Source organism: Protomyctophum parallelum (genome assembly GCF_964188405.1).
Source record: "Protomyctophum parallelum genome assembly, chromosome: 16".
Taxonomy (NCBI): Eukaryota; Metazoa; Chordata; class Actinopteri; order Myctophiformes; family Myctophidae; genus Protomyctophum; species Protomyctophum parallelum.
The window spans coordinates 29283654-29304107 of NC_139711.1; the positions used below are offsets into that span (position 1 = coordinate 29283654).

The 20454-nt window shown below is 45.5% G+C and overlaps 1 protein-coding gene across 1 annotated transcript in view; it reads right to left on the reverse strand.

Annotated features, from left to right (window-relative positions):
- slc7a11 (solute carrier family 7 member 11) overlaps positions 1–19773 on the reverse strand; it is a 37193-nt gene extending 17420 nt beyond the window's left edge. Inside the window, exons 1-3 of the mRNA XM_083785345.1 lie at positions 19062–19773; positions 16199–16325; positions 13434–13549 (exon numbers count right to left, since the gene is read on the reverse strand). Of these exons, the coding sequence (XP_083641471.1) occupies positions 13434–13549; positions 16199–16325; positions 19062–19359 (541 nt within the window). The 5' untranslated portion in view covers positions 19360–19773. The remainder of the gene's footprint in view (positions 1–13433; positions 13550–16198; positions 16326–19061) is intronic.
- Positions 19774–20454: the final 681 nt, after the last annotated feature.

The following is a 20454-nucleotide window of genomic DNA, read 5'->3' on the forward strand; positions in this document are numbered from 1 at the left end:
CCCCGGTGCCAAATACAAACCGTCTTTTAATGGTTGTTTTAGTTGTCTGAACGGACGCAGTAGGAGAGATCCCTCTGCCATACTGGATGATCCCTGCTCGGGGATTAGTCTGTCTGGATTCTTTTTTTTGTGATTATATTTTTCCTCTAAAACTTTTAAATGTTTCTTCATGTCAAGGACCCCCAAATTATAAATTATTGTGCATTTGGCTGTGGACTTCCACTGAAAATATTTTGTCCCCAACGCATACAAAATTTGTGTTAAGATGTTTAAAAAATATTCCACATTTTCACTTTTTTTAAATAGATCCAAGTGATTAAACGGATTTTGATGCTATATTAATTCATTTTACATGGGACCCCCTGATACCCAATGAAGGACCCCTGGGGGTCCCTGAACCCCATTTTGAGAACTACTGTTCTATATTACATCTATGTCTAGAAACAAATAATAAATAACTGATGTATGAATCAATCGACTAAATCAATCAATAGCTCATTTTATATAATGAATGAGGTTTAGTGAAATGATAATGAATTCCATATCAGATGTGGGTGGACATCTCCAGTAATAGAGGAAGATAATTGGTGAAGCATTGAGTCTCCCACGCCTGATTCTATCACATTAATTTACTCTCAAAGTTAAGACAGATTGATATCATTAAAAAATACACTACAAATCATGTTAAACCACTTGAACCCTATCTCGTAGATGTCTGGCCAAAATCTCCATATTACAACTATTTAAAAAATGTGTCATAATTGAATGCCCTACCTACTGCATCAGCACGCAAAAGTAATGGAAAAATAATACCAATGCCCAAAGCTTGTAGATTAGGCTATTTTCACTACGAAATTATATAATACCAAAAAAGGAACCGTTTTGTAAATAGCCTTTTGGAAATTGCAAAACTGCGTCCCACCCTCACTCTACCCGACGCCGAAAAGCTAGTCCACGCCTTTGTCTCCTCCAGGTTGGACTACTGCAACGCACTTCTCATCAGGATCCCTAGCAAGAGCCTCCAAAGGCTCCAATACATCCAAAATAGTGCTGCTAGGATGAGAGTGCGCAATTACGAGCACATCACACCCATCCTCCGCTCACTCACTGGCTCCCTGTATCATTTCGCACCGAATACAAGATCTCCCTGCTCACCCACCAGTGCATCCACGGCAACGCTCCCTCCTACCTCAAGGAACTTGTCACCCCCCAACCCTCCACTCGCTCCCTCCGCTCCTCAAACACAAACCGCCTCAAACCCGTCAAAACCAACCTGCACACCATGGGCGACCGGGCCTTCTGCTTGGCCGCCCCCGAACTGTGGATCTCCCTCCCCACCCACCTGAGAGCACCACTAGTCCTGCAACAAACAGTCAAAAAGTTTCGAGATACCCCTACCGGAGTTAGGACCAAACACAACATAGTTTTTCCTCATCTCTAAGGCCTCCCATACATGAAATGGATTCTTGTATAAAAATATTTTACTGCTAAAGTGGTGAAATTGTTATTTAAAGTTATACACCTCAAACTAAAAATAAAGCCTGTCCGTCTGGTGGTTGAGGCACTTAAAGGCATGTAGATTCACAATGGAAGCTCTGAGAGGTTCAAAACTTGGCATACTTGAAGCCAGAACATACCTCTACATTCTAGAAAAGACTGAATGTCAATATCTGAATGTCAATATGAGATATAGTCATTTGAACACATACTTACAGTAGGCGGAATTGTACATCTATGTAGATGTCTTCTCTACTTTGTAGTGACTCTGGAATGGATTGTCATAGCAACACATATGATGGCTTGTAGGAAAGGTGAGGTTCTACTGAATCCAGCAATACCAATTGTGTAAATGTAGCTTGCATAATCGTGGAGTTATGCCACAAAACGTATATGGTGTCCCAAACGGGGGGAAATAAAACTAATGAAATCTACAGTATCACATTAGTTTTATTTTTACTTCACTTATCAAGGGTGGGAAAACATAAACAAATCACTTGAGTAGAAGTCCCTAAAATGTATGAAATGTCTCAAACTTGAGAAATGAGAAATTGTGAAGAAATAGATGCCGCTTCAATAGAGAAATATGCAAGCCTACAGTGGAACTACTAACTATTATTGTTGCAGCACATGACCTGGATGTTAAATAATAATAATATAATATCTCAAACTTATATAGCGCTTTTCTGAGTACCCAAAGACGCTTTACATGGGGGGGGGGGGGTTTACAGAGGTAACAACAAATTAAAAACAACTTTAATAGAAAAAGGACATTAAAAGACCGTGAAAAGGGAAGGCAATTTTGAAGAGGTGGGTTTTGAGGGTGGATTTGAAGGTTTGAAGGGTAGGGGCATCTCTGAGTGCCTTAGGGAGGGCATTCCACAGGGTTGGGGCAGCAAAGGCGAAAGCCTGTTCCCTCATCAAGCTCAAATCTCAATATTATCCTCATAAATATAAATAATCAAGTTATTAATTTCTGTTATTTGAGTTATTTGGTTACAGTCAATTTATACTACAGTATTTGGCTCCACCTATGTGCATCTTATGTGATCTTATAATGTGAAGTGTATCGGAAATCGGGGCCGATCATGACATTTTTAAATGATCAGATCAGGAGCACAAAAATGTGATTGGGACATCCCTAGTATCAATATGATATCCATATCATGATACTAGACTGTATATTGTCCGTGATTTGGGATATTGTACTATTGTGATATTGGAGGAGTTGCATAAAAATATAATTTTCAGATGGGGAAAAATCGGTATCGGCAGATACTCAAAATTAAAATGATCTTACTAAATGTTGCTCAACAGAGAGATGATGATGTTCATAAAACCGTGGCTCTATATACAGACAATATGCTGCAGTAATGAGCAAGTTGCAAATGTTGAGTGAGAGCATGCCTGCACCAGTCTCATCAAGAAGACTGAATAGGGTTGATACAACATTGTTTAACATACAAAGATATTTTTAATTTGTGTGAAGACCAGTACAAGACCAGAACATCTGACAGCCGGAAGGCGTCCTATCATCCGACAGAGCATTGCTCCGAGGTGCGCTGCGGGTCGGGAGAGGGTTGCGGTTAGGTTTAGGTGTCTGCCCCGGGGGAGGTTAGGGTTAGGGTGAGGGAGGAGGTAGGTTGTCGTTCGGACCAATGCTCCGTCGGATGAAAGTCATACACCCCTGACAGCCATTATGGCTGGTACTGGTATGTGTACCAGAGACTTAAGGTCCTTCATGCAGCATCAGAAAGGTTGATGAAGTTGTACATCATCTGCTCCTCTCGTACCCAGATCTGTTTGTGTATGATGACAAATATACAATATACAGTATAATACCGGTAATATGCCGAGGCGGCAGTGCCTCAGGGATAGAGTGGCCAATAGAGCGGCTGGATGGAGAACCGTGAGGTTCGCAAGACAAAATTCAGTGTGAACTAACAATATACCGGTAGTACTATATCATACCATATTCTCAGTTCGATCCAGGGCTCCCCCAGAGTTAGACTCTGAACCCCTAATTGATCCCGATGTGCAGGTCGGTGTCTTGTATGGTTTCCTCTGCCATCGGTGTGTGACTGAATGTGTGAATGTAATGCACAATCTATGTAAAGTGCTTTGGATAAAAGCTCTATATACTGTAAATGCACCAATTTCCATTTACGGTATATAAACTCCTTGACTGTTATGATGACATACAGAAGACACTGACTCTGAGGAAGAAGATGATATTGTCTAAATACAAACCCTGGAAACATACAGCATTATAATTTGTAGAACATGGAAAGTCTGATGTTGCATGCTCTAAAAGTGTGCCCATGGGAAATGGGCACAATGAGAGAAGATGCAAATCTCCAAGAAAATCCAGAACTACTACATAGACCTGCAGATATATCGATGAAGAAAACCATGGACCAGTGTCTTCAGTATGTCATAACTCTTATTTATTGAAAGTGATGACTTGTCATCACTTTCATTTATTTAAAGAAATATGTTAACTACTTCAGTGAGATTAATAAAACCTTTGACATAGATACTGGTCTGCTGTTCTAATTCTTTGTTTTATAGCTGCTATATTTCGTTTAGATATTTAGTGTTTTAGGTAGCATTTATGATATTTGTCATCATATGCAAAGAGATCTGGGTACGAGAGCAGCCGATGTACAACTTCATCAATCTTTCTGATGCTGCATGTGAAGGCCCTGTCTCTGGTATTCTGACCAGTGACCATGTGAAGGCCCTGTCTCTGGTACTCTGACCAGTGACCATGTGAAGGCCCTGTCTCTGGTACTCTGACCAGTGACCATGTGAAGGCCCTGTCTCTGGTACTCTGACCAGTGACCATGTGAAGGCCCTGTCTCTGGTACTCTGACCAGTGACCATGTGAAGGCCCTGTCTCTGGTACTCTGACCAGTAGTCCTGGTTTTGTCTATGAACTGATTGCACCAGACCGCAATGACTTTTTTGTGCTATCCCTTTTGGACTGATTGTATGACTGTACTCTGTTGCTGTTTTTACATTTATGTCTAATAAACTATTAAATCCATCAATCAATCAATCAATCAATCAATCAATTGTGCTGGCCTTCCCACAAATGAAACAATATATTTGTATGTTAAACAGTGTTGTATCCTATTCAACAATGTTGTACCCTATTCAGTCTTCTTGACGAGACGGCATGCTCTCACTCTGGTCTTACTGGAGTAGTTTTCTCAACATGATACAGTATATGATGAGGAGAGGAGAGTATTGAATTTGGGTTTGCCAGGGTTTTATGAACATCATCTCTCTGTTGAACAACAGTTAGTATGTGTTGAAGGTCTTCTGCCGTGGGCTTTATACATTATGGGTCTTGTTTCGTGCTTTTTTCCAACTGTTTAGCAAAGATGATACAAATATTTGGATCCAATATTCAATTTTGGTAAAATTTTAAAGACACACTTCAGAATTTGTACAGTATCTATGTTGTGCATTACGCGCACTATTTTTAGGCTATAGTATATGTGCAGTAACCATATTACAAGTGATACTAATTAAGTCTATTTTCCATTCTGGTGAAACAGTGTCAGGGCAGGGTTCTGCTATTGTCAGTGTAGACTGGACAGGCAGTAGGCTCTGTTACACTAAAGAGAACTAAATGCTAGGTCACTCTCCACTCCAGTCAGCTAAATAGCTACTTGATTTGACAAGGTTCATCTCATCTTTTCACATTCCAAAATATGTGAAATGATTTTACCGGTCATTTTATGAAGAAAGCCACATACTGTAGGCAATAAGATGCAGGTGGAGCCACATACTGTAGTATAACGTGTGGTTACGTGGTAACCTATGTTCTCTGAGTGAAGAGACTATCTCTCCACCCAACATATTTCATATGTATGGGGAATGTCCCCACCTCACTTGTGACGTGGATACCTCTTTAAGACACACCAGTGCACTGGCACGCACGGGTATATAAGGCCCAGGTGGTGCGTGATTACACTGGTTTACTTGATCGACACCGCTTCTGAGCGACATCGAGGTGGAGAGATAGTCTCTTCACTCAGAGAACATAGGTTACCACGTAACCACACGTTCTCTATCGTATCAGAGACTATCTCTCCACCCAACATATTTCATATGTATGGGGAACTCTGTAAGACACCTCGTGAGGAAGCGAAGCAGTCCCAGAACCCCAAAGACAACACCAGTGGGCTTCGACCCAGCACATACTGAATTTGGAATGATTCATCATGTATGTTCAATGTAATGTATTTACAACCCCTGGAACGGCCGGACAGCCAGACGCCATCCGCCGCCAAATGCTCAGGCGCTAGGCGCCACCCAGAGCCCGGCCCTGCAAGACGCTAAGGCCAGAGACCACAGGGGTGAAGGGCCGCCCAAGCCAGCCCACTAGACGCAAGGCTGGCTTGACTGGTGAAGGTGACAATGACACCCACCGCTGAGTAGCATGCGAGACCAACTCCCCGAAGGGAGCGAATGCTGCATGTTCAGCCGGTATAACCGGGTGAATGTACATTAGACGGAGTAGACTATGTCGCCGCTGTGCAGGTCTGTCAGAGACGCACCTTTCCACAGCGTCCCCAGGTGGAGTGTGCCTGCCCTCCAGGCGGCACTGGTACTCCTACCTGTTTGTGTGCTGGATAACCTCTGTGATCCATGCACTCTCACTTGAAGCACTCAAAGAGCTGGTTCGTTACTCTGTGGGCCTTGTGTGGCCCTGGCATACGAATCTAATGCTCCAATAGGGCAGAGTGAGGACCGACTCCGTCTCTGTATGTCTACTGTCTGTATGACGATGGTAGGACAGAGCTCAATCACCTGATTGAGACGTGCCCTTTTGAAAACATTGGGGAGAAAGGCCGGTTTGGGGCAAGACTATACCATCATCCGGCATAGGCCTGCAGAGCTCATTATGGATTGACAGAGCTCGCAACTCCCCCATTTCTCCTTGCAGATGTGACACCGACAAGACTGCTGTCTTGAGCATGTCACGCTCACTGACTAAAGGTCGTAGAGCCTCCGGAGCTAACCCCAGATGGGCCTGATTGGGTCCCTAACCTGAGCTCCTCTGGGCCTCAGGGCACCCTTCAGGAAATGCTCTTCCTTTCTTTGTAACGAGGTTACTGCAGTCTGCAGGGCCTGCGCTCCCGCTCAAGTCAGCCTGCCGAACACTCGGTCAGCTGACTGTTGAAGCCCTGTTCTCTGAACCGGAATGATCCTTATGTCACATCACGGTTTTACAAGTAAAAAGTGGATGGCCTTCGTTTTTGTGCATAGTTCCCATCGCGTTTATGCTGCGGAGCTAAGCACACACCCAGTGAGAAGGGTGCTGGATGCCACACTGATACCACATAATGGTAGAACCTGATAAATGCTGACAGCATCGATCAAGAGGCTGTCCCACAAAACTCAGATTGGAGGGCATCTCGCCGTAAACCCATGCGGCAGCGAGGCCTTGTGTGGAATGTGCACATGTTCCCGTTGGGGCTGGCCTGCCTGCCCACCTATATGCCTGCTGGATTGTTTCACAAGCCAATGAGTGAAGTCCAGTCTTGGAGACTATCTGCCTAAGACAGTTAGGCCCATTTACCCTGCTCCACCACCCTGCTTATAGGAGGGTGGGAAGGGTGAAAATCAATAGACTGACTGGCTCACACTCTGATCAGGCCGTAGGCAAAATGCAGGGATTGATGGCGACAACACCTAAGCATTGCCATGTAGGAAGCGGCAGCACCCCTCACTGACAGAGACATTCTTGTGGCTGACACTGCAGTGCCAACAGCAAGAATGCTGTCCTGTGAGAAGCCATTGCAGCCCAAGTCTCCACGGGCTTAATTGGCTCATGCCGTAAGGCAGACAATACCACTCCCCGAGGAGGGACTGCTGGCCTATTGTGTGAGGGATGAACGGTATGAGGACCAACTGGGTGACTATTGTGTCGCCCTTGTGTGGGACAGCGGCCCGCCATGTTGCCAGATCCCTGGCCTAGCCACACGATTACCTCTGGATGAGGAGGGAGCTCAACCGGTCTCCAACACACAGAATTACACCCAGGTGTTTAAACGGCCATGCCGTAATACAACCTTATGGTGGTTCTGCTCACCCCTGACAGTCTCGTCACATTCTGCTGTGTGAACAGCAGTGTGAATTCGCTGGAACAACGTGGAACGTGTAAACTGACGCTGTCAACGATACGCCCACGTAGTGCATGACTGTGAATGACAGATAATGCACTGGCTGCATGTTCAGAAGAGCCGGAGGCACAAAGTGCACCATGATTGCCCTCAGCCCTAAGGGGCGGAGGCACAACCTGAGGGTGGCCCGACTCACTAGAGCAAGGGACAGAGTCCCTGCTTTGCCCTCTAACACATGCCGAGGAGCGCTGCGGACTGTGAGAGTTGACGCCTGCAAGGCCTCTTGTTGAGGTGCCGGCCTAGGTGCCCAAAGTGCTGCAGGTGCCTGGCCACGTTGTTGTGGCACTGCACCTCTGAGCGAGCACACACCATTCAGTTATCCAATTTAGGATGCAAAGGCCCTCCCGCCAAGGACTATGTCCAATCGGGGGGCTAGACATATGCCGAATGGGAGGACACGGGACTCGAAGGTTCTGTCATCTAAGACAAGCCGGTCAGTGCGTCAGACCCGGGATCTGAGAATAAGCATCCCCGGTCGAGCATGGCAAGCCAGTCGCCTTGGAGGATGGCCTGTAAGACCCTCAGCCCTTCCTTGCCGGGAGTGCTGTAAGCAGCACCCCACCCTCCCGAAGACATAGTGGAACCCACCCAGGGGTCCACCTGAATTGTCTTCCAGGACAACCGCTGTCCCGAGAGACAGCGGGTGGGGTCTGGGGCCTTAACTGTCAGGACTGAGGTATGGGCTTAGCCCGCCGAGCACATTTTAGCCATACCCTGCCGGTTGGCCTGTAACCGGACCCGTAGGTCCCTGGAACTGCCAAACCTGACTGGGGTTGCACAGCCTGAGGGGTGACCGAGGCAGGCTACTCATGGCCTTGCCGGAGCATTCCTGCACCTCCTGTGCACCTCCACAGCCTCCTTAGGATGCTGTAGCAAAGCACTGGCCTTTTGGCCAAACATGGCCGGTGGCTCAATAGGCAGCGTGGGGGAGCTTGTCCTCCTATCGCAGCTTGGCCTGGGGCTGCCACAGACGGCACCTCACCAAAGGGCATCAATAGCATGCCTGCTGCCACTGCCTGGGGAGCCTGAAAGCCAGTCGCTGCAGCTCCTCAATAAGGTCCGGGCCCTAATGGTCACATAAGTGCCACATATAAGCCGGTGCTGAAGCAGTGACAGAATAACCCTGTGTTGACTAGCTGTGCCTAGATAGCCATAGTGCATTCTCGGGATGAGAAGGAGCTTACTTTGTGGTTTCGAACCGGTAACCGGATTATACCATGCAAGTTTACACCTATAGGTGCGTGAACGGCCTTGCCGTGATACACCGTACAGAGTATTCCGCCCGACAGCCGCGGCACACTCGAGTTGCCAACATTGGCGAAACTACATCACGGACGCGTGAGCTGACACGGTCAGCAATACGCCGTATATACAGTAGTGTGCAAATGGCTGTGATTTCAGGGCTTGCTCCTGGCAGACTCAGCACGTCCTATACACTGTATAGTGCGCTACTACACCTGAACGCGGAAAGCTGACTGCCACGGCAGCCATACGCTCATCCTGTCTATGACAGAACCCACGGTTCGGAGGATGAGCTTGCTCCGTGGCGTCCCCCGTCGCACGGGTTCTACCACGCAGTCTACACCGGAGTGCGTGAACGGCTTTAGCCGCAATACACTCAAGTGAGCTCTCTCTCACGAGGCGAGGCAAAAACACGGCACTACAGATGCGGAAGTCGCCCCAGCGACAATACGCCTGTATAGTGCGTTTTAATGCTATAGCCTGGCCGGGCTGTTGTTTTGATTGATTGATTTACTGATTTACTAACAGCTTGCAGAATTACAGTACATTTCGAGTACAACTCAATACAAATACTGTTAACAGAGAGTGGGCGATACCATAAAGCATTACACTTGTTTACAATAGGGCCCACCATCTTCAATTCATCAAAACATTTAGAGACGTACGAATATACACAACTATATTCACTGCGCACTCGCAGGTCCCCTCCAGCCCACAGAATATGCAGCATGGATGCGTGAATTGACGCCATGCCAATAATACACCCATATAGTGCGTTGTATTCCACTGCCTTTAAGGATTACCGGGCCACTGGTCCTGTCTGTGTCACTGCACTCAGATCGACAGACAGGCTACACCACAGGAGCGTAAACTGGCGCCCCGCCAGCAATACCCCTGTATAGTGTGTTATATGGCCGTCGGATTCCTTCATTCCTCCTAGCCTCAACTGGCAAGAGGAAGAAAAACATACAGGAGTCAGGATCTTCATGAGCTGCTATCAGCATGACCAGGAAACCCACAGGTCACCCACTGGTCATGGCCATCCTCTGTGGGCATATGTGCCCCACGCAGCCCCAGAGAAACCCCTGCTGTTTCCATTTAATTCAATACCTATATACACTATTATTTTAATATGTTATATTAAATATATACAAATCTAATTGCTTAAACATGCTCAAAAAACGGGGAGTATAGTAATGTGCTTGAGAAGTGAGGGCACAATTTACCCTATGTGCAATTTACACTGCTGTCTCTCAGTCACATATTGATATTCATGTGTTGTTTTTTTTTTTTTTTTTCTCGGTAACATGTTTCATGTGGACCCCAAAGACTAGCTGACTGCCATGGCATCAGCTAATGGGGATCTTTCCAAATAGAAAAATAACTAAACAACAGCCAGCTGAGTTCTATAGTCTCTCTCTCTCTCTCTCTCTGGAGGAGGTTGCACCTGAATTTCCTAGCTGCACTGAGACACAGAGTGTTTGAGTTGGAGACAAACACTCTGCTCCAAACGTTTTGCATTATATAGTGTATATACGTATACCAATTTCCACTGTTTGGTCCACTAGAACAGGGATTTATGAGAGTCTCCCTCGACTTTCCAGGCAACAATTTACCCTACGATATATCACCGTGCACTGGAGACCAAACTTTGTTTGTTGTGGAATTAGCTCGTCCTGTCTATGACTGACAGGACCCACGGTTCGGAGGATAAGCTTGCTCCATGGCTTCCCCCGTCCGTACGGGTTCTACCACGCAGTCTACACCAGGGTGTGTGAACGGCTTTAGCCGCAATACACCCCAGGGAGCTCTGTCTCTCACGAGGCGAAGCAAAAGAACACAGCACCAAAGACGCGGAAGCCGCCCCAGCGACAATACGCCTGTATACTATACACTAGTGTATAGTGTGCTGTGTTAAATGATAAGCCTATAGCGGGGCTGATGTTTCGCTGCGCCAAACGCAGGTCCACTCCAGCCCACGGAATATGCATCACGGATGCGTTAACTGACACCAAGCCAGTGATACAAACGTATAGTGCGATTATTCCACTGCTTTACAGGATTACAGAGCCAATGATCCTATAGCGGGGCTGATGTTTCGCTGCGCCAACCGCAGGTCCACTCCAGCCCACGGAATATGCATCACGGATGCGTTAACTGACACCAAGCCAGTGATACAAACGTATAGTGCGATTATTCCGCTGCTTTACAGGATTACAGAGCCAATGGTCCTGTCTGTGTCCCTGCCCACAGGTCGACAGACAGGCTACACCACAGGACGCGTAAACTAACACTATGTCAGCAATACGCCTGTAACGGTGTTTTGGCTGGTGTTACCCTGTTTTTGTTTGCTATACCTACAAACGAGCTGTGTGACAGCAATCCAGAGAGGAGCGATCCACGCCAGCTCTCTAACCTGCCTCCAGCAGTGGATTAATCCGGCTGCCAGAACTCGTGAGTAGTTGCTTTTCAAAAAGTCTAAAAAATGCAGTTATTGTTGATAACTTGCTCTGCACTTCCGTTGAGGAGACCACGTCTTGGACTGCTCGGTGGAGATCAAAAAAGCAGTGTAATCACGCACCACCTGGGCCTTATATACCCGTGCGTGCCAGTGCACTGGTGTGTCTTAAAGAGGTATCCACGTCACAAGTGAGGTGGGGACATTCCCCATACATATGAAATATGTTGGGTGGAGAGATAGTCTCTGATACGATAGAGAACTTGACTGTAACCAAATAACTCAAATAACAGAAATGAATAACTTGATTATCTATATTTAGGAGGATAATATTGAGATTTGAGCTTGATCCAGGTCATGTGCTGCAACATAATAATAGTTAGTAGTTCCAATCTAGGCTTGCATATTTCTCTATTGAAGCGGCATCTATTTGTTCACAATTTCTCATTTCTCAAGTTTGAGACATTTCATACATTTTAGGGACTTCTACTCAAGTGATTTGTTTATGTTTTCCCACCCTTGATAAGTGAAGTAAAAATAAAACTAATAAAACAAAGTAGAGAAGACATCTACATAGATGTACAATTCCGCCTACTGTAAGTATGTGTTCAAATGACTATATCTCATATTGACATTCAGATATTGACATTCAGTCTTTTCTAGAATGTAGAGGTATGTTCTGGCTTCAAGTATGCCAAGTTTTGAACCTCTCAGAGCTTCCATTGTGAATCTACATGCCTTTAAGTGCCTCAACCACCAGACGGACAGGCTTTATTTTTAGTTTGAAGTGTATAACTTTAAATAACAATTTCACCACTTTTGCAGTAAAATATTTTTATACAAGAATCCATTTCATGTATGGGAGGCCTTAGAGATGAGGAAAAACTATGTTGTGTTTGGTCCTAACTCCGGTAGGGGTATGCCGACTTCTGGGGGCCATTGTCGTCGGTTGACTCATTTAAGAGAGGACTTAAGACTTTATTTTTTAACAAAGCATTTTTATAGCATGCCCTTGTGTTCCCTTTTCTTAGATGGTTTTAATGGTGTAATTGCTTCTTCTTCTTCTTCTTCTTTATTTTTATTCTTTTGCATTTGCTCACTGTAGCACTTTGAGATTCAAACAAATGTAAAGTGCATTATAAATAAAATCCATTATTATTATTATTATTACAAGGTTTCGACCCAACAATATACGTAGTTGACTGTCGCCTCCCAGGACAATATAGGCTACTAGGTCTGCTAGTATTTGCCTTCTGGTACAAGTCCCACGGACCGGTGGTTGGGGGCCTCTGCTATAGACCATGGGTACCCACACTCAATAGAGTTAATGAATGACAGTGGCAATGTTCTACCTGGAAATGCACACTGCTTCTATGAGAAAGAATCTTTCAGGGGACATTTAATAACACATATTACTATTGTATTGTGATTCTAGAATACAGACTGTGGAACAAAGTACTTTTTTATAGTTGTGTGTAACAACAGAAACAAAATTATATGTGTTATAAGTGTTATTGTTTATTCATAGAGTATACAAGTATGCCAGCCTGCCTCTCATTGTAACTTTGCGAGTGTACACAGAAGTACAGAACCAAATGTACCCTTGCGGCACAATTTGGTTCTACTTGTACACTGACCACTTGACATCAAATCTTTTCACCAATAAAATCATAAAAGCTAACAACGTGTCACGTTGCAATGAGTTGTTAGGTAGGAGACGCTATAGGGCAGTGGTTCTAAAAACTTTTCATTTCAAGAAATATAAGTAGGTCGGGAGAGGCTTCTTGTCGGTATACTACTCATACACTGAGTTGGCGGTGCTCGGGAAACAAATGGAACCAAATGGACCAGTAAGTGTACAGTTATTTCCTGTCAATCGTTTAACCTGGGACCGTCTTGAACCCCCTCAAGGACCCCTGGGGGACCCTACTTTGAGAACCACTGCCCAGTCTGCACTAGGGTTCATGTAACATGTGTACTCGACACATACTGATGCCTGTAGCCGTGAGGGTTTTTACTGTGCAATCCATACGTACTGATGCCTATAGCGGTAGCCAGCTTGATGGCGATGAGAGGGACTCCGCACGGCATGAAGAGAGGCTGCAGGATGTACTGACCGAACGCTAAAGAGATCACTGCTAATCCTGCTGGCCTGTATGGGGAGAGAGGAGCACGCACACACGCACGCACGCACGCACGCACGCACGCACACACACACACACACACACACACACACACACACACACACACACACACACACACACACACACACACACACACACACACACACACACACACACACACACACACACACACACACACACACACACACACACACATATTTTAAAATTGGAATGCCGTGATTGTTTGTTATTTTGCATGTGTCTACGGAGTTAACATGACTCTAATAGACCCCCAAGTGTGGTGAATATAGAATATTCAAATATGTCTTCCCTGTGTATTTTTGTTTTCTTCCTGAAAGCCTTTGAGTCAAAAGGCCCAATCGAAATAACACCATTTTAGTGACATCATAACCCTAACCCCTCCCACATTATAATACAACAACACGTGTGGGTGAGGCTTAAGTTCAGGTGGGTGGTACTAAAGTGAAAACCAGGTATACTTAATGAACTGGTGGGTGTGGCCACATAAAAACATATTTTTAAAACTTTCTGTACAGTTTTTTGAAAGAAATCTTCCTCCTAGTATAATAGTACCTGATCAAAAAGAAATCACGGCACTTCATCTTTAAAGGTAGGGTAAGTGATATTTTTGGCCTCAAATTGCCTCAAATTGCCAATCGGGGATGGGGGGTGCTGAAGTGACTTCGGTGCACTATTCAGGATACCAATTTCATCCAATAAGGAGAGAGAACTCATACAGGATACACAAGTGAAATTGGATGTGATAAGTGATAACGCAGCTAGCAGACAAAATTGGAACCGGAACACTATAAATTGAAGCTGATGAATGGGCACTTTCTCCTGATTGTCAAAAATTGGCAACCCACCTGAAAGTTTATTTTCTGTTTATTAAACAGCTGGATTTACTATCAGAATATTGGCACAATTGTCCAAACCACAATAAGCCCACTTGTTTTCAACATCGTACAGGCTCCTGTACGATGTATTACTCGTACAGTAATACATGAAGCCTTTCTAACATGAGAAATGGCAAAAGAAAACATTTGGAAACAAGCCACTGAAAGGCACTCTTTCTGTCACTTCTATTCCCTTTGTTGTCCCACCTGACTGGCGGCCAGTGTCACATATACCTTTATGTCAGTCCTATTGACTCAGGTATTAAGTTAGTCACTCAGCGTGTGTGTGTGTGTGTGTGTGTGTGTGTGTGTGTGTGTGTGTGTGTGTGTGTGTGTGTGTGTGTGTGTGTGTGTGTGTGTGTGTGTGTGCGTGCGTGCGTGCGTGCGTTATCGGATGGCAAACAGTCTGAGCAAAGCATAACTGTAATCACATCCTTATGCGCAGTGCTGAGGGGATCCAGGGTGGGTTTTCCACGGGGCTGGTTCCGATAAGAATCAAATAAGACCGTCCGCACTGGGAGCTCATCCACAGCTCATCATGATATCCGTCTTCATTTCCACCACTGAGCCACGGCAGCTGAGGTGACCTGTAGTCTTATGTGATGCTCTCTGTCTCTCTGCCCTGCTGTATCACTCTGCTTCTCATTCTGTGTAGTGTTCCCACAGCGGTGCTCACTGGCACCGTGACCCGACGGGCGCAAACTGTGCTCGCTCATTCTCAGGGACTCGCTCGCCCCTCAACTTCTCCGCGCGTCCAAAATAAATGCACGGCCTCTCATTGAAAATGAATGACTAGGCGCGCCAGTCGTCACCCATCTGAAAGGACCTCTAGGCGTATTGCTAATCGGGAACACGGCTTCCATTTATGTTTGGGTTTTGCACATTTTCAGAAGCTTAGCAGCCCCAGAGATGTTACACAGCTGTTTGTGTTTGAACAAAAAGGTCTATATCCACTGATCACAGAGAGCAAGACAAACACAGTGTCCAACATGTCTTTTTCTCTTTCTGCCTGTCATTAATTCTGGTTCCCACCTTCTCTTTCCCTCACTTCTTTCTCAGCCCCACTCTCCCTGGCCTGTTCCTTTCCTCCATGGTTCCCAGTGAGAGTTCCCACAACTTCCCAGTGAGAGTTCCCAGCAGCCTGAGGCGGGGATGCACAGAGATCTGAGGATAGCCAGCAGACTGTTTTTACTACCAGGGCCATGGCTGTGTACACACGGCACCCACCGACTCAGTGAGCATTCTCTCAGCCCACTGCCCTCTACGCCGTAAAATCCTGAGCACTCGTCAACTCTTAAGGGTGCACAAACCTACCCTTTCCCCCACCAAGGGAGTCCTTGAAGGGTGGTCCCTTATGGTTCTCTCTGAGAGTGCACAATTCTCTGAGAGTGCACAATTGGAACCAAATGGACACTTATGGGTCTGTAGCTCTGAGAGTGGACAATGTGGGTTTACAACACTAAAGAGTTTACTGTGTGGTGGGCTCAGACCAAGGCCACGACGTGCCTGTCTAAGCTTTATTCAAAACACAGACATTCATGTCACACGCGTGCACGTGCAAAAGCATGCACTCCCCCAGATGCATTCAGAAAATACAAAGTGAGCGTGCAAACACACAGACAGTTATAGTTACACTGAAACAGAGTAGTAGCAGTTGCATAAACCGGCAGGCGCCTCACACACACACACACACACACACACACACACACACACACACACACACACACACACAGCAGGAAGACCAACAGATTATTATTGTACCGTATAGCGATGAGGTCAGCCCACAGCCGTATGAAGGCCATCTGAGGTCCAAACGCTTCCAGTATGTAAGTATAATGTCCCCCTGACTTGGTGATGCATGTCCCCAGCTCAGCATAGGACAGGGCCCCTGCATGGAGGGACACAGGGAGGGGACAATCAGTCTCATTGTCACATCATCGCAGGTGTGTACAGGTTTAAATCAGTGGGTGAAATTAGTTTGCGAGCGAGCTCCATTTTTTTGTTGTTTTCAGGAAAGACAGAAAAGAGGGGGGTCAGAGAGAGGGAGAGCAAGGAGGAAAAGAAGAAACTCCAAGACTTATATTTACGCATAAGCATAAAAATCAGACCTGTCTGAAGTAAGTGGTGCAACAGCAGCCCCTGTTGGTACCCTAAACATTAGGGACACAGCCAGGGACGGACATTGAAGTGGTTGCACCACTTAAAAAGCAGCATGTACATGAGGTTAGACATGAGGTGCAAAAGAGTGGCAACACAGCAATAGATCCACATAGCAGCATAATGACAATATGGTAGATCCACATATACAGTATACTGTAGCATCAGGTATATGTACATGAGGTTAGACATAAGGGAGATCCACATAGCATCAGGTATGTCCATAAGGCTAAAACGTCACTAAAAACTAATCATGTGGCACATCCACAAAGGAAAATAGTCCGCAATGGAGGACAGTGCTGCTGTTCAACTGCTGAACAGCAGATAGCACTTTATTCTTGCCTCTTAATTTGCACATACTGCCCAGTGCCCACTAATGCACTTTTGCTGACTTTGCTACTATTGAATGTCATGAATTCTCTGTCTCTAGTGCCCTGTTCTTAGATCTTAGTCTTGTATTGAATGTTGTTGTTGTGTGTTTTTTTTACTATGATCTGGCTGCAAACCAATTTCCCGCAAGGGACAATAAAGCTAACCTTGAACCTTGAAGTGTTCCACTGTGGCAGGCCAGCCTGATGGTGACTGACTGGCAGTGTCCAGGCCTTGTTCAACAATTTGGCAGTGTCCAGGCCTTGTTCAACAATTTGGCAGTGTCCAGGCCTTGTTCAACTTGTTCAACAATAATATAAGAAGAGTCAGACATACAGATTTATGAATCTGTCAACGGCAACTCCAGTTACAACGCGTATAGTTTGTTGTTAGTAGGCATGAAAACAAAGATGCACCACCGGAAGAGGAGGGCTGAACCACAGGCAAATTCTAAGGATATTTTAAATTTATTTATGGGTTGCTTGATAGCTCATATCTTTGCTTCTGGGGGTCCATGGCACTAAATAATTGTAGGTTGTGGTCGGCCAAATACACATACTGTATGTATATCATTGTGGGGGTCCTTGACATGAAAAAGTTTGAGCACCATGATATACAGTAGCAACATACTGTTTTCAGTAAAGTGTTAGGATTTAGAATGACATTTGTAGAATCGCTCTCAGGTCTTAATGGGTTCACTTCATCCAGTCCCTAAGAATCCCTAAGGTCCCGTTTCTCAATAAACAGGAGTAACCTGCTCACTCTTGTTTGAATATGAATTCATGGACTCATTCCTTTGTTCTAGAAAGCAGCATGTTGCATAGAAATCCCTGAATAGAATTGCCATTAGTAGTCTAGGACATGGGAACAGTGTGAAAACGTTGCACTGAGTAGGGAAGTAAACTGTAAAAGGGAAGTAAACTGTGGCTGGTGAAGGGCTGATGCAATTTTACTATGTAAAGAAATAATGTTGTGCAGATTTGCAATGTGTTTATGATCATCTGTGTGTATTTCAAACAGATGATGACAATGTCAGTTATCAACAAATAGCTTTTCAGGAAGTGAGAAAGTAATTAAGTAATTATAAATTATTATTATTTCCAAAAAATGCAAAAGCAGCGAAAATAGCAGATCTGTGACACATTGTCAGCTTGTAGATGTTGCTATTCAATATACGGGTGTATATATATACAGCACATGGTATATATCTAAAAATTGCAGCAAAGTATTGGTTGCTAGAGAGACTGCTGTTAACCAGAGAGACACACATTGAACAATGAGGCTGCATGTGTACTCAGTCTGGTGTGATAGCAGAGTACTGTGATTATTATCGCAGCCTTGGGTGTATTATTGCTTTAATAGCACGGTGTCTGCTTTTAGCAACAACATTCTGGTTGCAAACAAAAACCTCTCATAGCTTTGGGTTATTATCGTTATTATGCTGTATAATGGCAAACTTCAAAAGGAGCACTTTCATCCATTTTCAACCTCATGTTCAAATAATTTGGTCCTCACTAATGCAGTTCAAAAACCTTCCTCCCAATGAAATCATCAATGGGGATCCCAAGCTATTGTAAACCTCAACCTTTCTCTTCCTGGGTTACTTTCTGAACTGTCCACTGCCCTCCACTGAGACAGAGTGAGTAGACAGAAATCTATCTCCACATTAATGGTCAAAACCCTTCTAAAAACTCTTTGATTTGGGTAAAGTGATGATATTTTAAGGACACATGTATAAATGTACATTACAATGTATAATGTCACCATCTAACTTTGATTAAAAACCTTTTTTTTCTCTCATTTCCAGAAAAGATAAGATTTTGGACATAGCTGGTTTCGCGATTTAAGCTTGTAGAGCGGCTATTTTTGCAACTTCTGCGTGACACTGTAGTATGACGTAGTAGGGCAATCATTTACAAATATATATAAAACGTTAAAATAAGCGACATAAGAGGTTTCTACCAGACAGACGGCAACTAGATAGATAGATAGATAGATAGATAGATAGATAGATAGATAGATAGATAACTCTCACTGAATCACAGCATGGGTTGCCTCGGCAACCATCCCACGCTCTCTCTGCTCAGCAAGGACTCACCGAAGAGCGACAGGATGCCACACAGGATCCACACCACCAGGGACATGCCCACGCTGCCTGTGTTGGCCAGGATGCCCTTGGGCGAGATGAAGATGCCCGCGCCGATGATGGTCCCTATGATGATGGAGATGCCGCGGAGCAGCGTCACCTTCTTGCGCAGTTCCACCTTGGCCTTTGGGGCGCCGTCGTCCTCCAGGAGTTTGCCGTTAGCGGCGGCGGCTTCTGTTCCATTTTGGGGACACGACTGTCCGTTGGACGCGACTCCATCGCCTCCCGACGGGAACAATGTCTTTTTCATTTTCTTTCAGACTTCCTATAACATGCACATGCATGCACGGATGCACACACACGCGGGCGCACGCAAACACGCACGCACACACACACACACACACACACACACACACACTCACTGTCTCTCTTCTAGATGAACTGGGCTTCTGTCTCTATTTCACACATGTGCACCAAGTCCAGCGCTGAGTGTCAATGACCAACACTCACACAGCAGTGACACATGCACGTCCAGGAGGGTACCCGCTGGGTACGACAGGGTGAACCCTCTTGCAGAGACACTCCGCCGGCCAGAGCTACATGCGTCCCTCTGGGCAAAGCTTCAACCCACTCAGCCTGTGTGACAGACTGCTATATGCCTCACTTACTAAACTTCACACAGTTGCTACAAATCCCTGGGAAATCCTTCCCTCCCCCGCTGTCTCTTTCCTCTTTCTGTTCTCTTAAAACTCCCCCCTCTCCTCTCTCCCTCCTTCCCTCCCTCTCCCGCTCTGTCCACCCTTTTCTTCCTACCTGCCACTTGCTGGCCCTGCTTCATTCATGCACTCTTCCTCCCTCCTTGTTGCTGCTCCAGTGCAACGCTCCGCTGTTCTGTTGCATGTTTCAGCCAAACTTGTTTCCCTGTTTGCCTTTGCGTCATTGACACGTCTCACTTTGAAGTCTCTGCTGAGTTCATCTCAGTCTGACTCTCTAGCTGACTCACTCACTCTCTCACACACGCATACACGAAAGCATGCAGCCGCCTGTGCACACGCACTACTGACCACTATACACTTTTCCCCTCTCTCTCCCCCTCCCTCCCTCTCTCTCTCTCTCCAGCCGAAGTATTGTAATTACCCAGCTAGCGTTTACAAACAGATGTGTTTAAACTTGCTCCCATGCGCCTGGCACTGATAATGACGCTTTGTGTGTGTGTGTGTGTGTGTGTGTGTGAGCGCACTGAGTACACCTCTGTCACCTAAGGGTGTTTGCAGCCCAAGACTGCCAGCTCACCAGCATGGGGAGGGTGTGTTCCAATTGTGTAATGTTCTTCCCTGTACTATCTTTGTACTATCTTGGAACCGGAAACTCATGTGTCGTGATTCAGAATCTCATTGATGTTCCA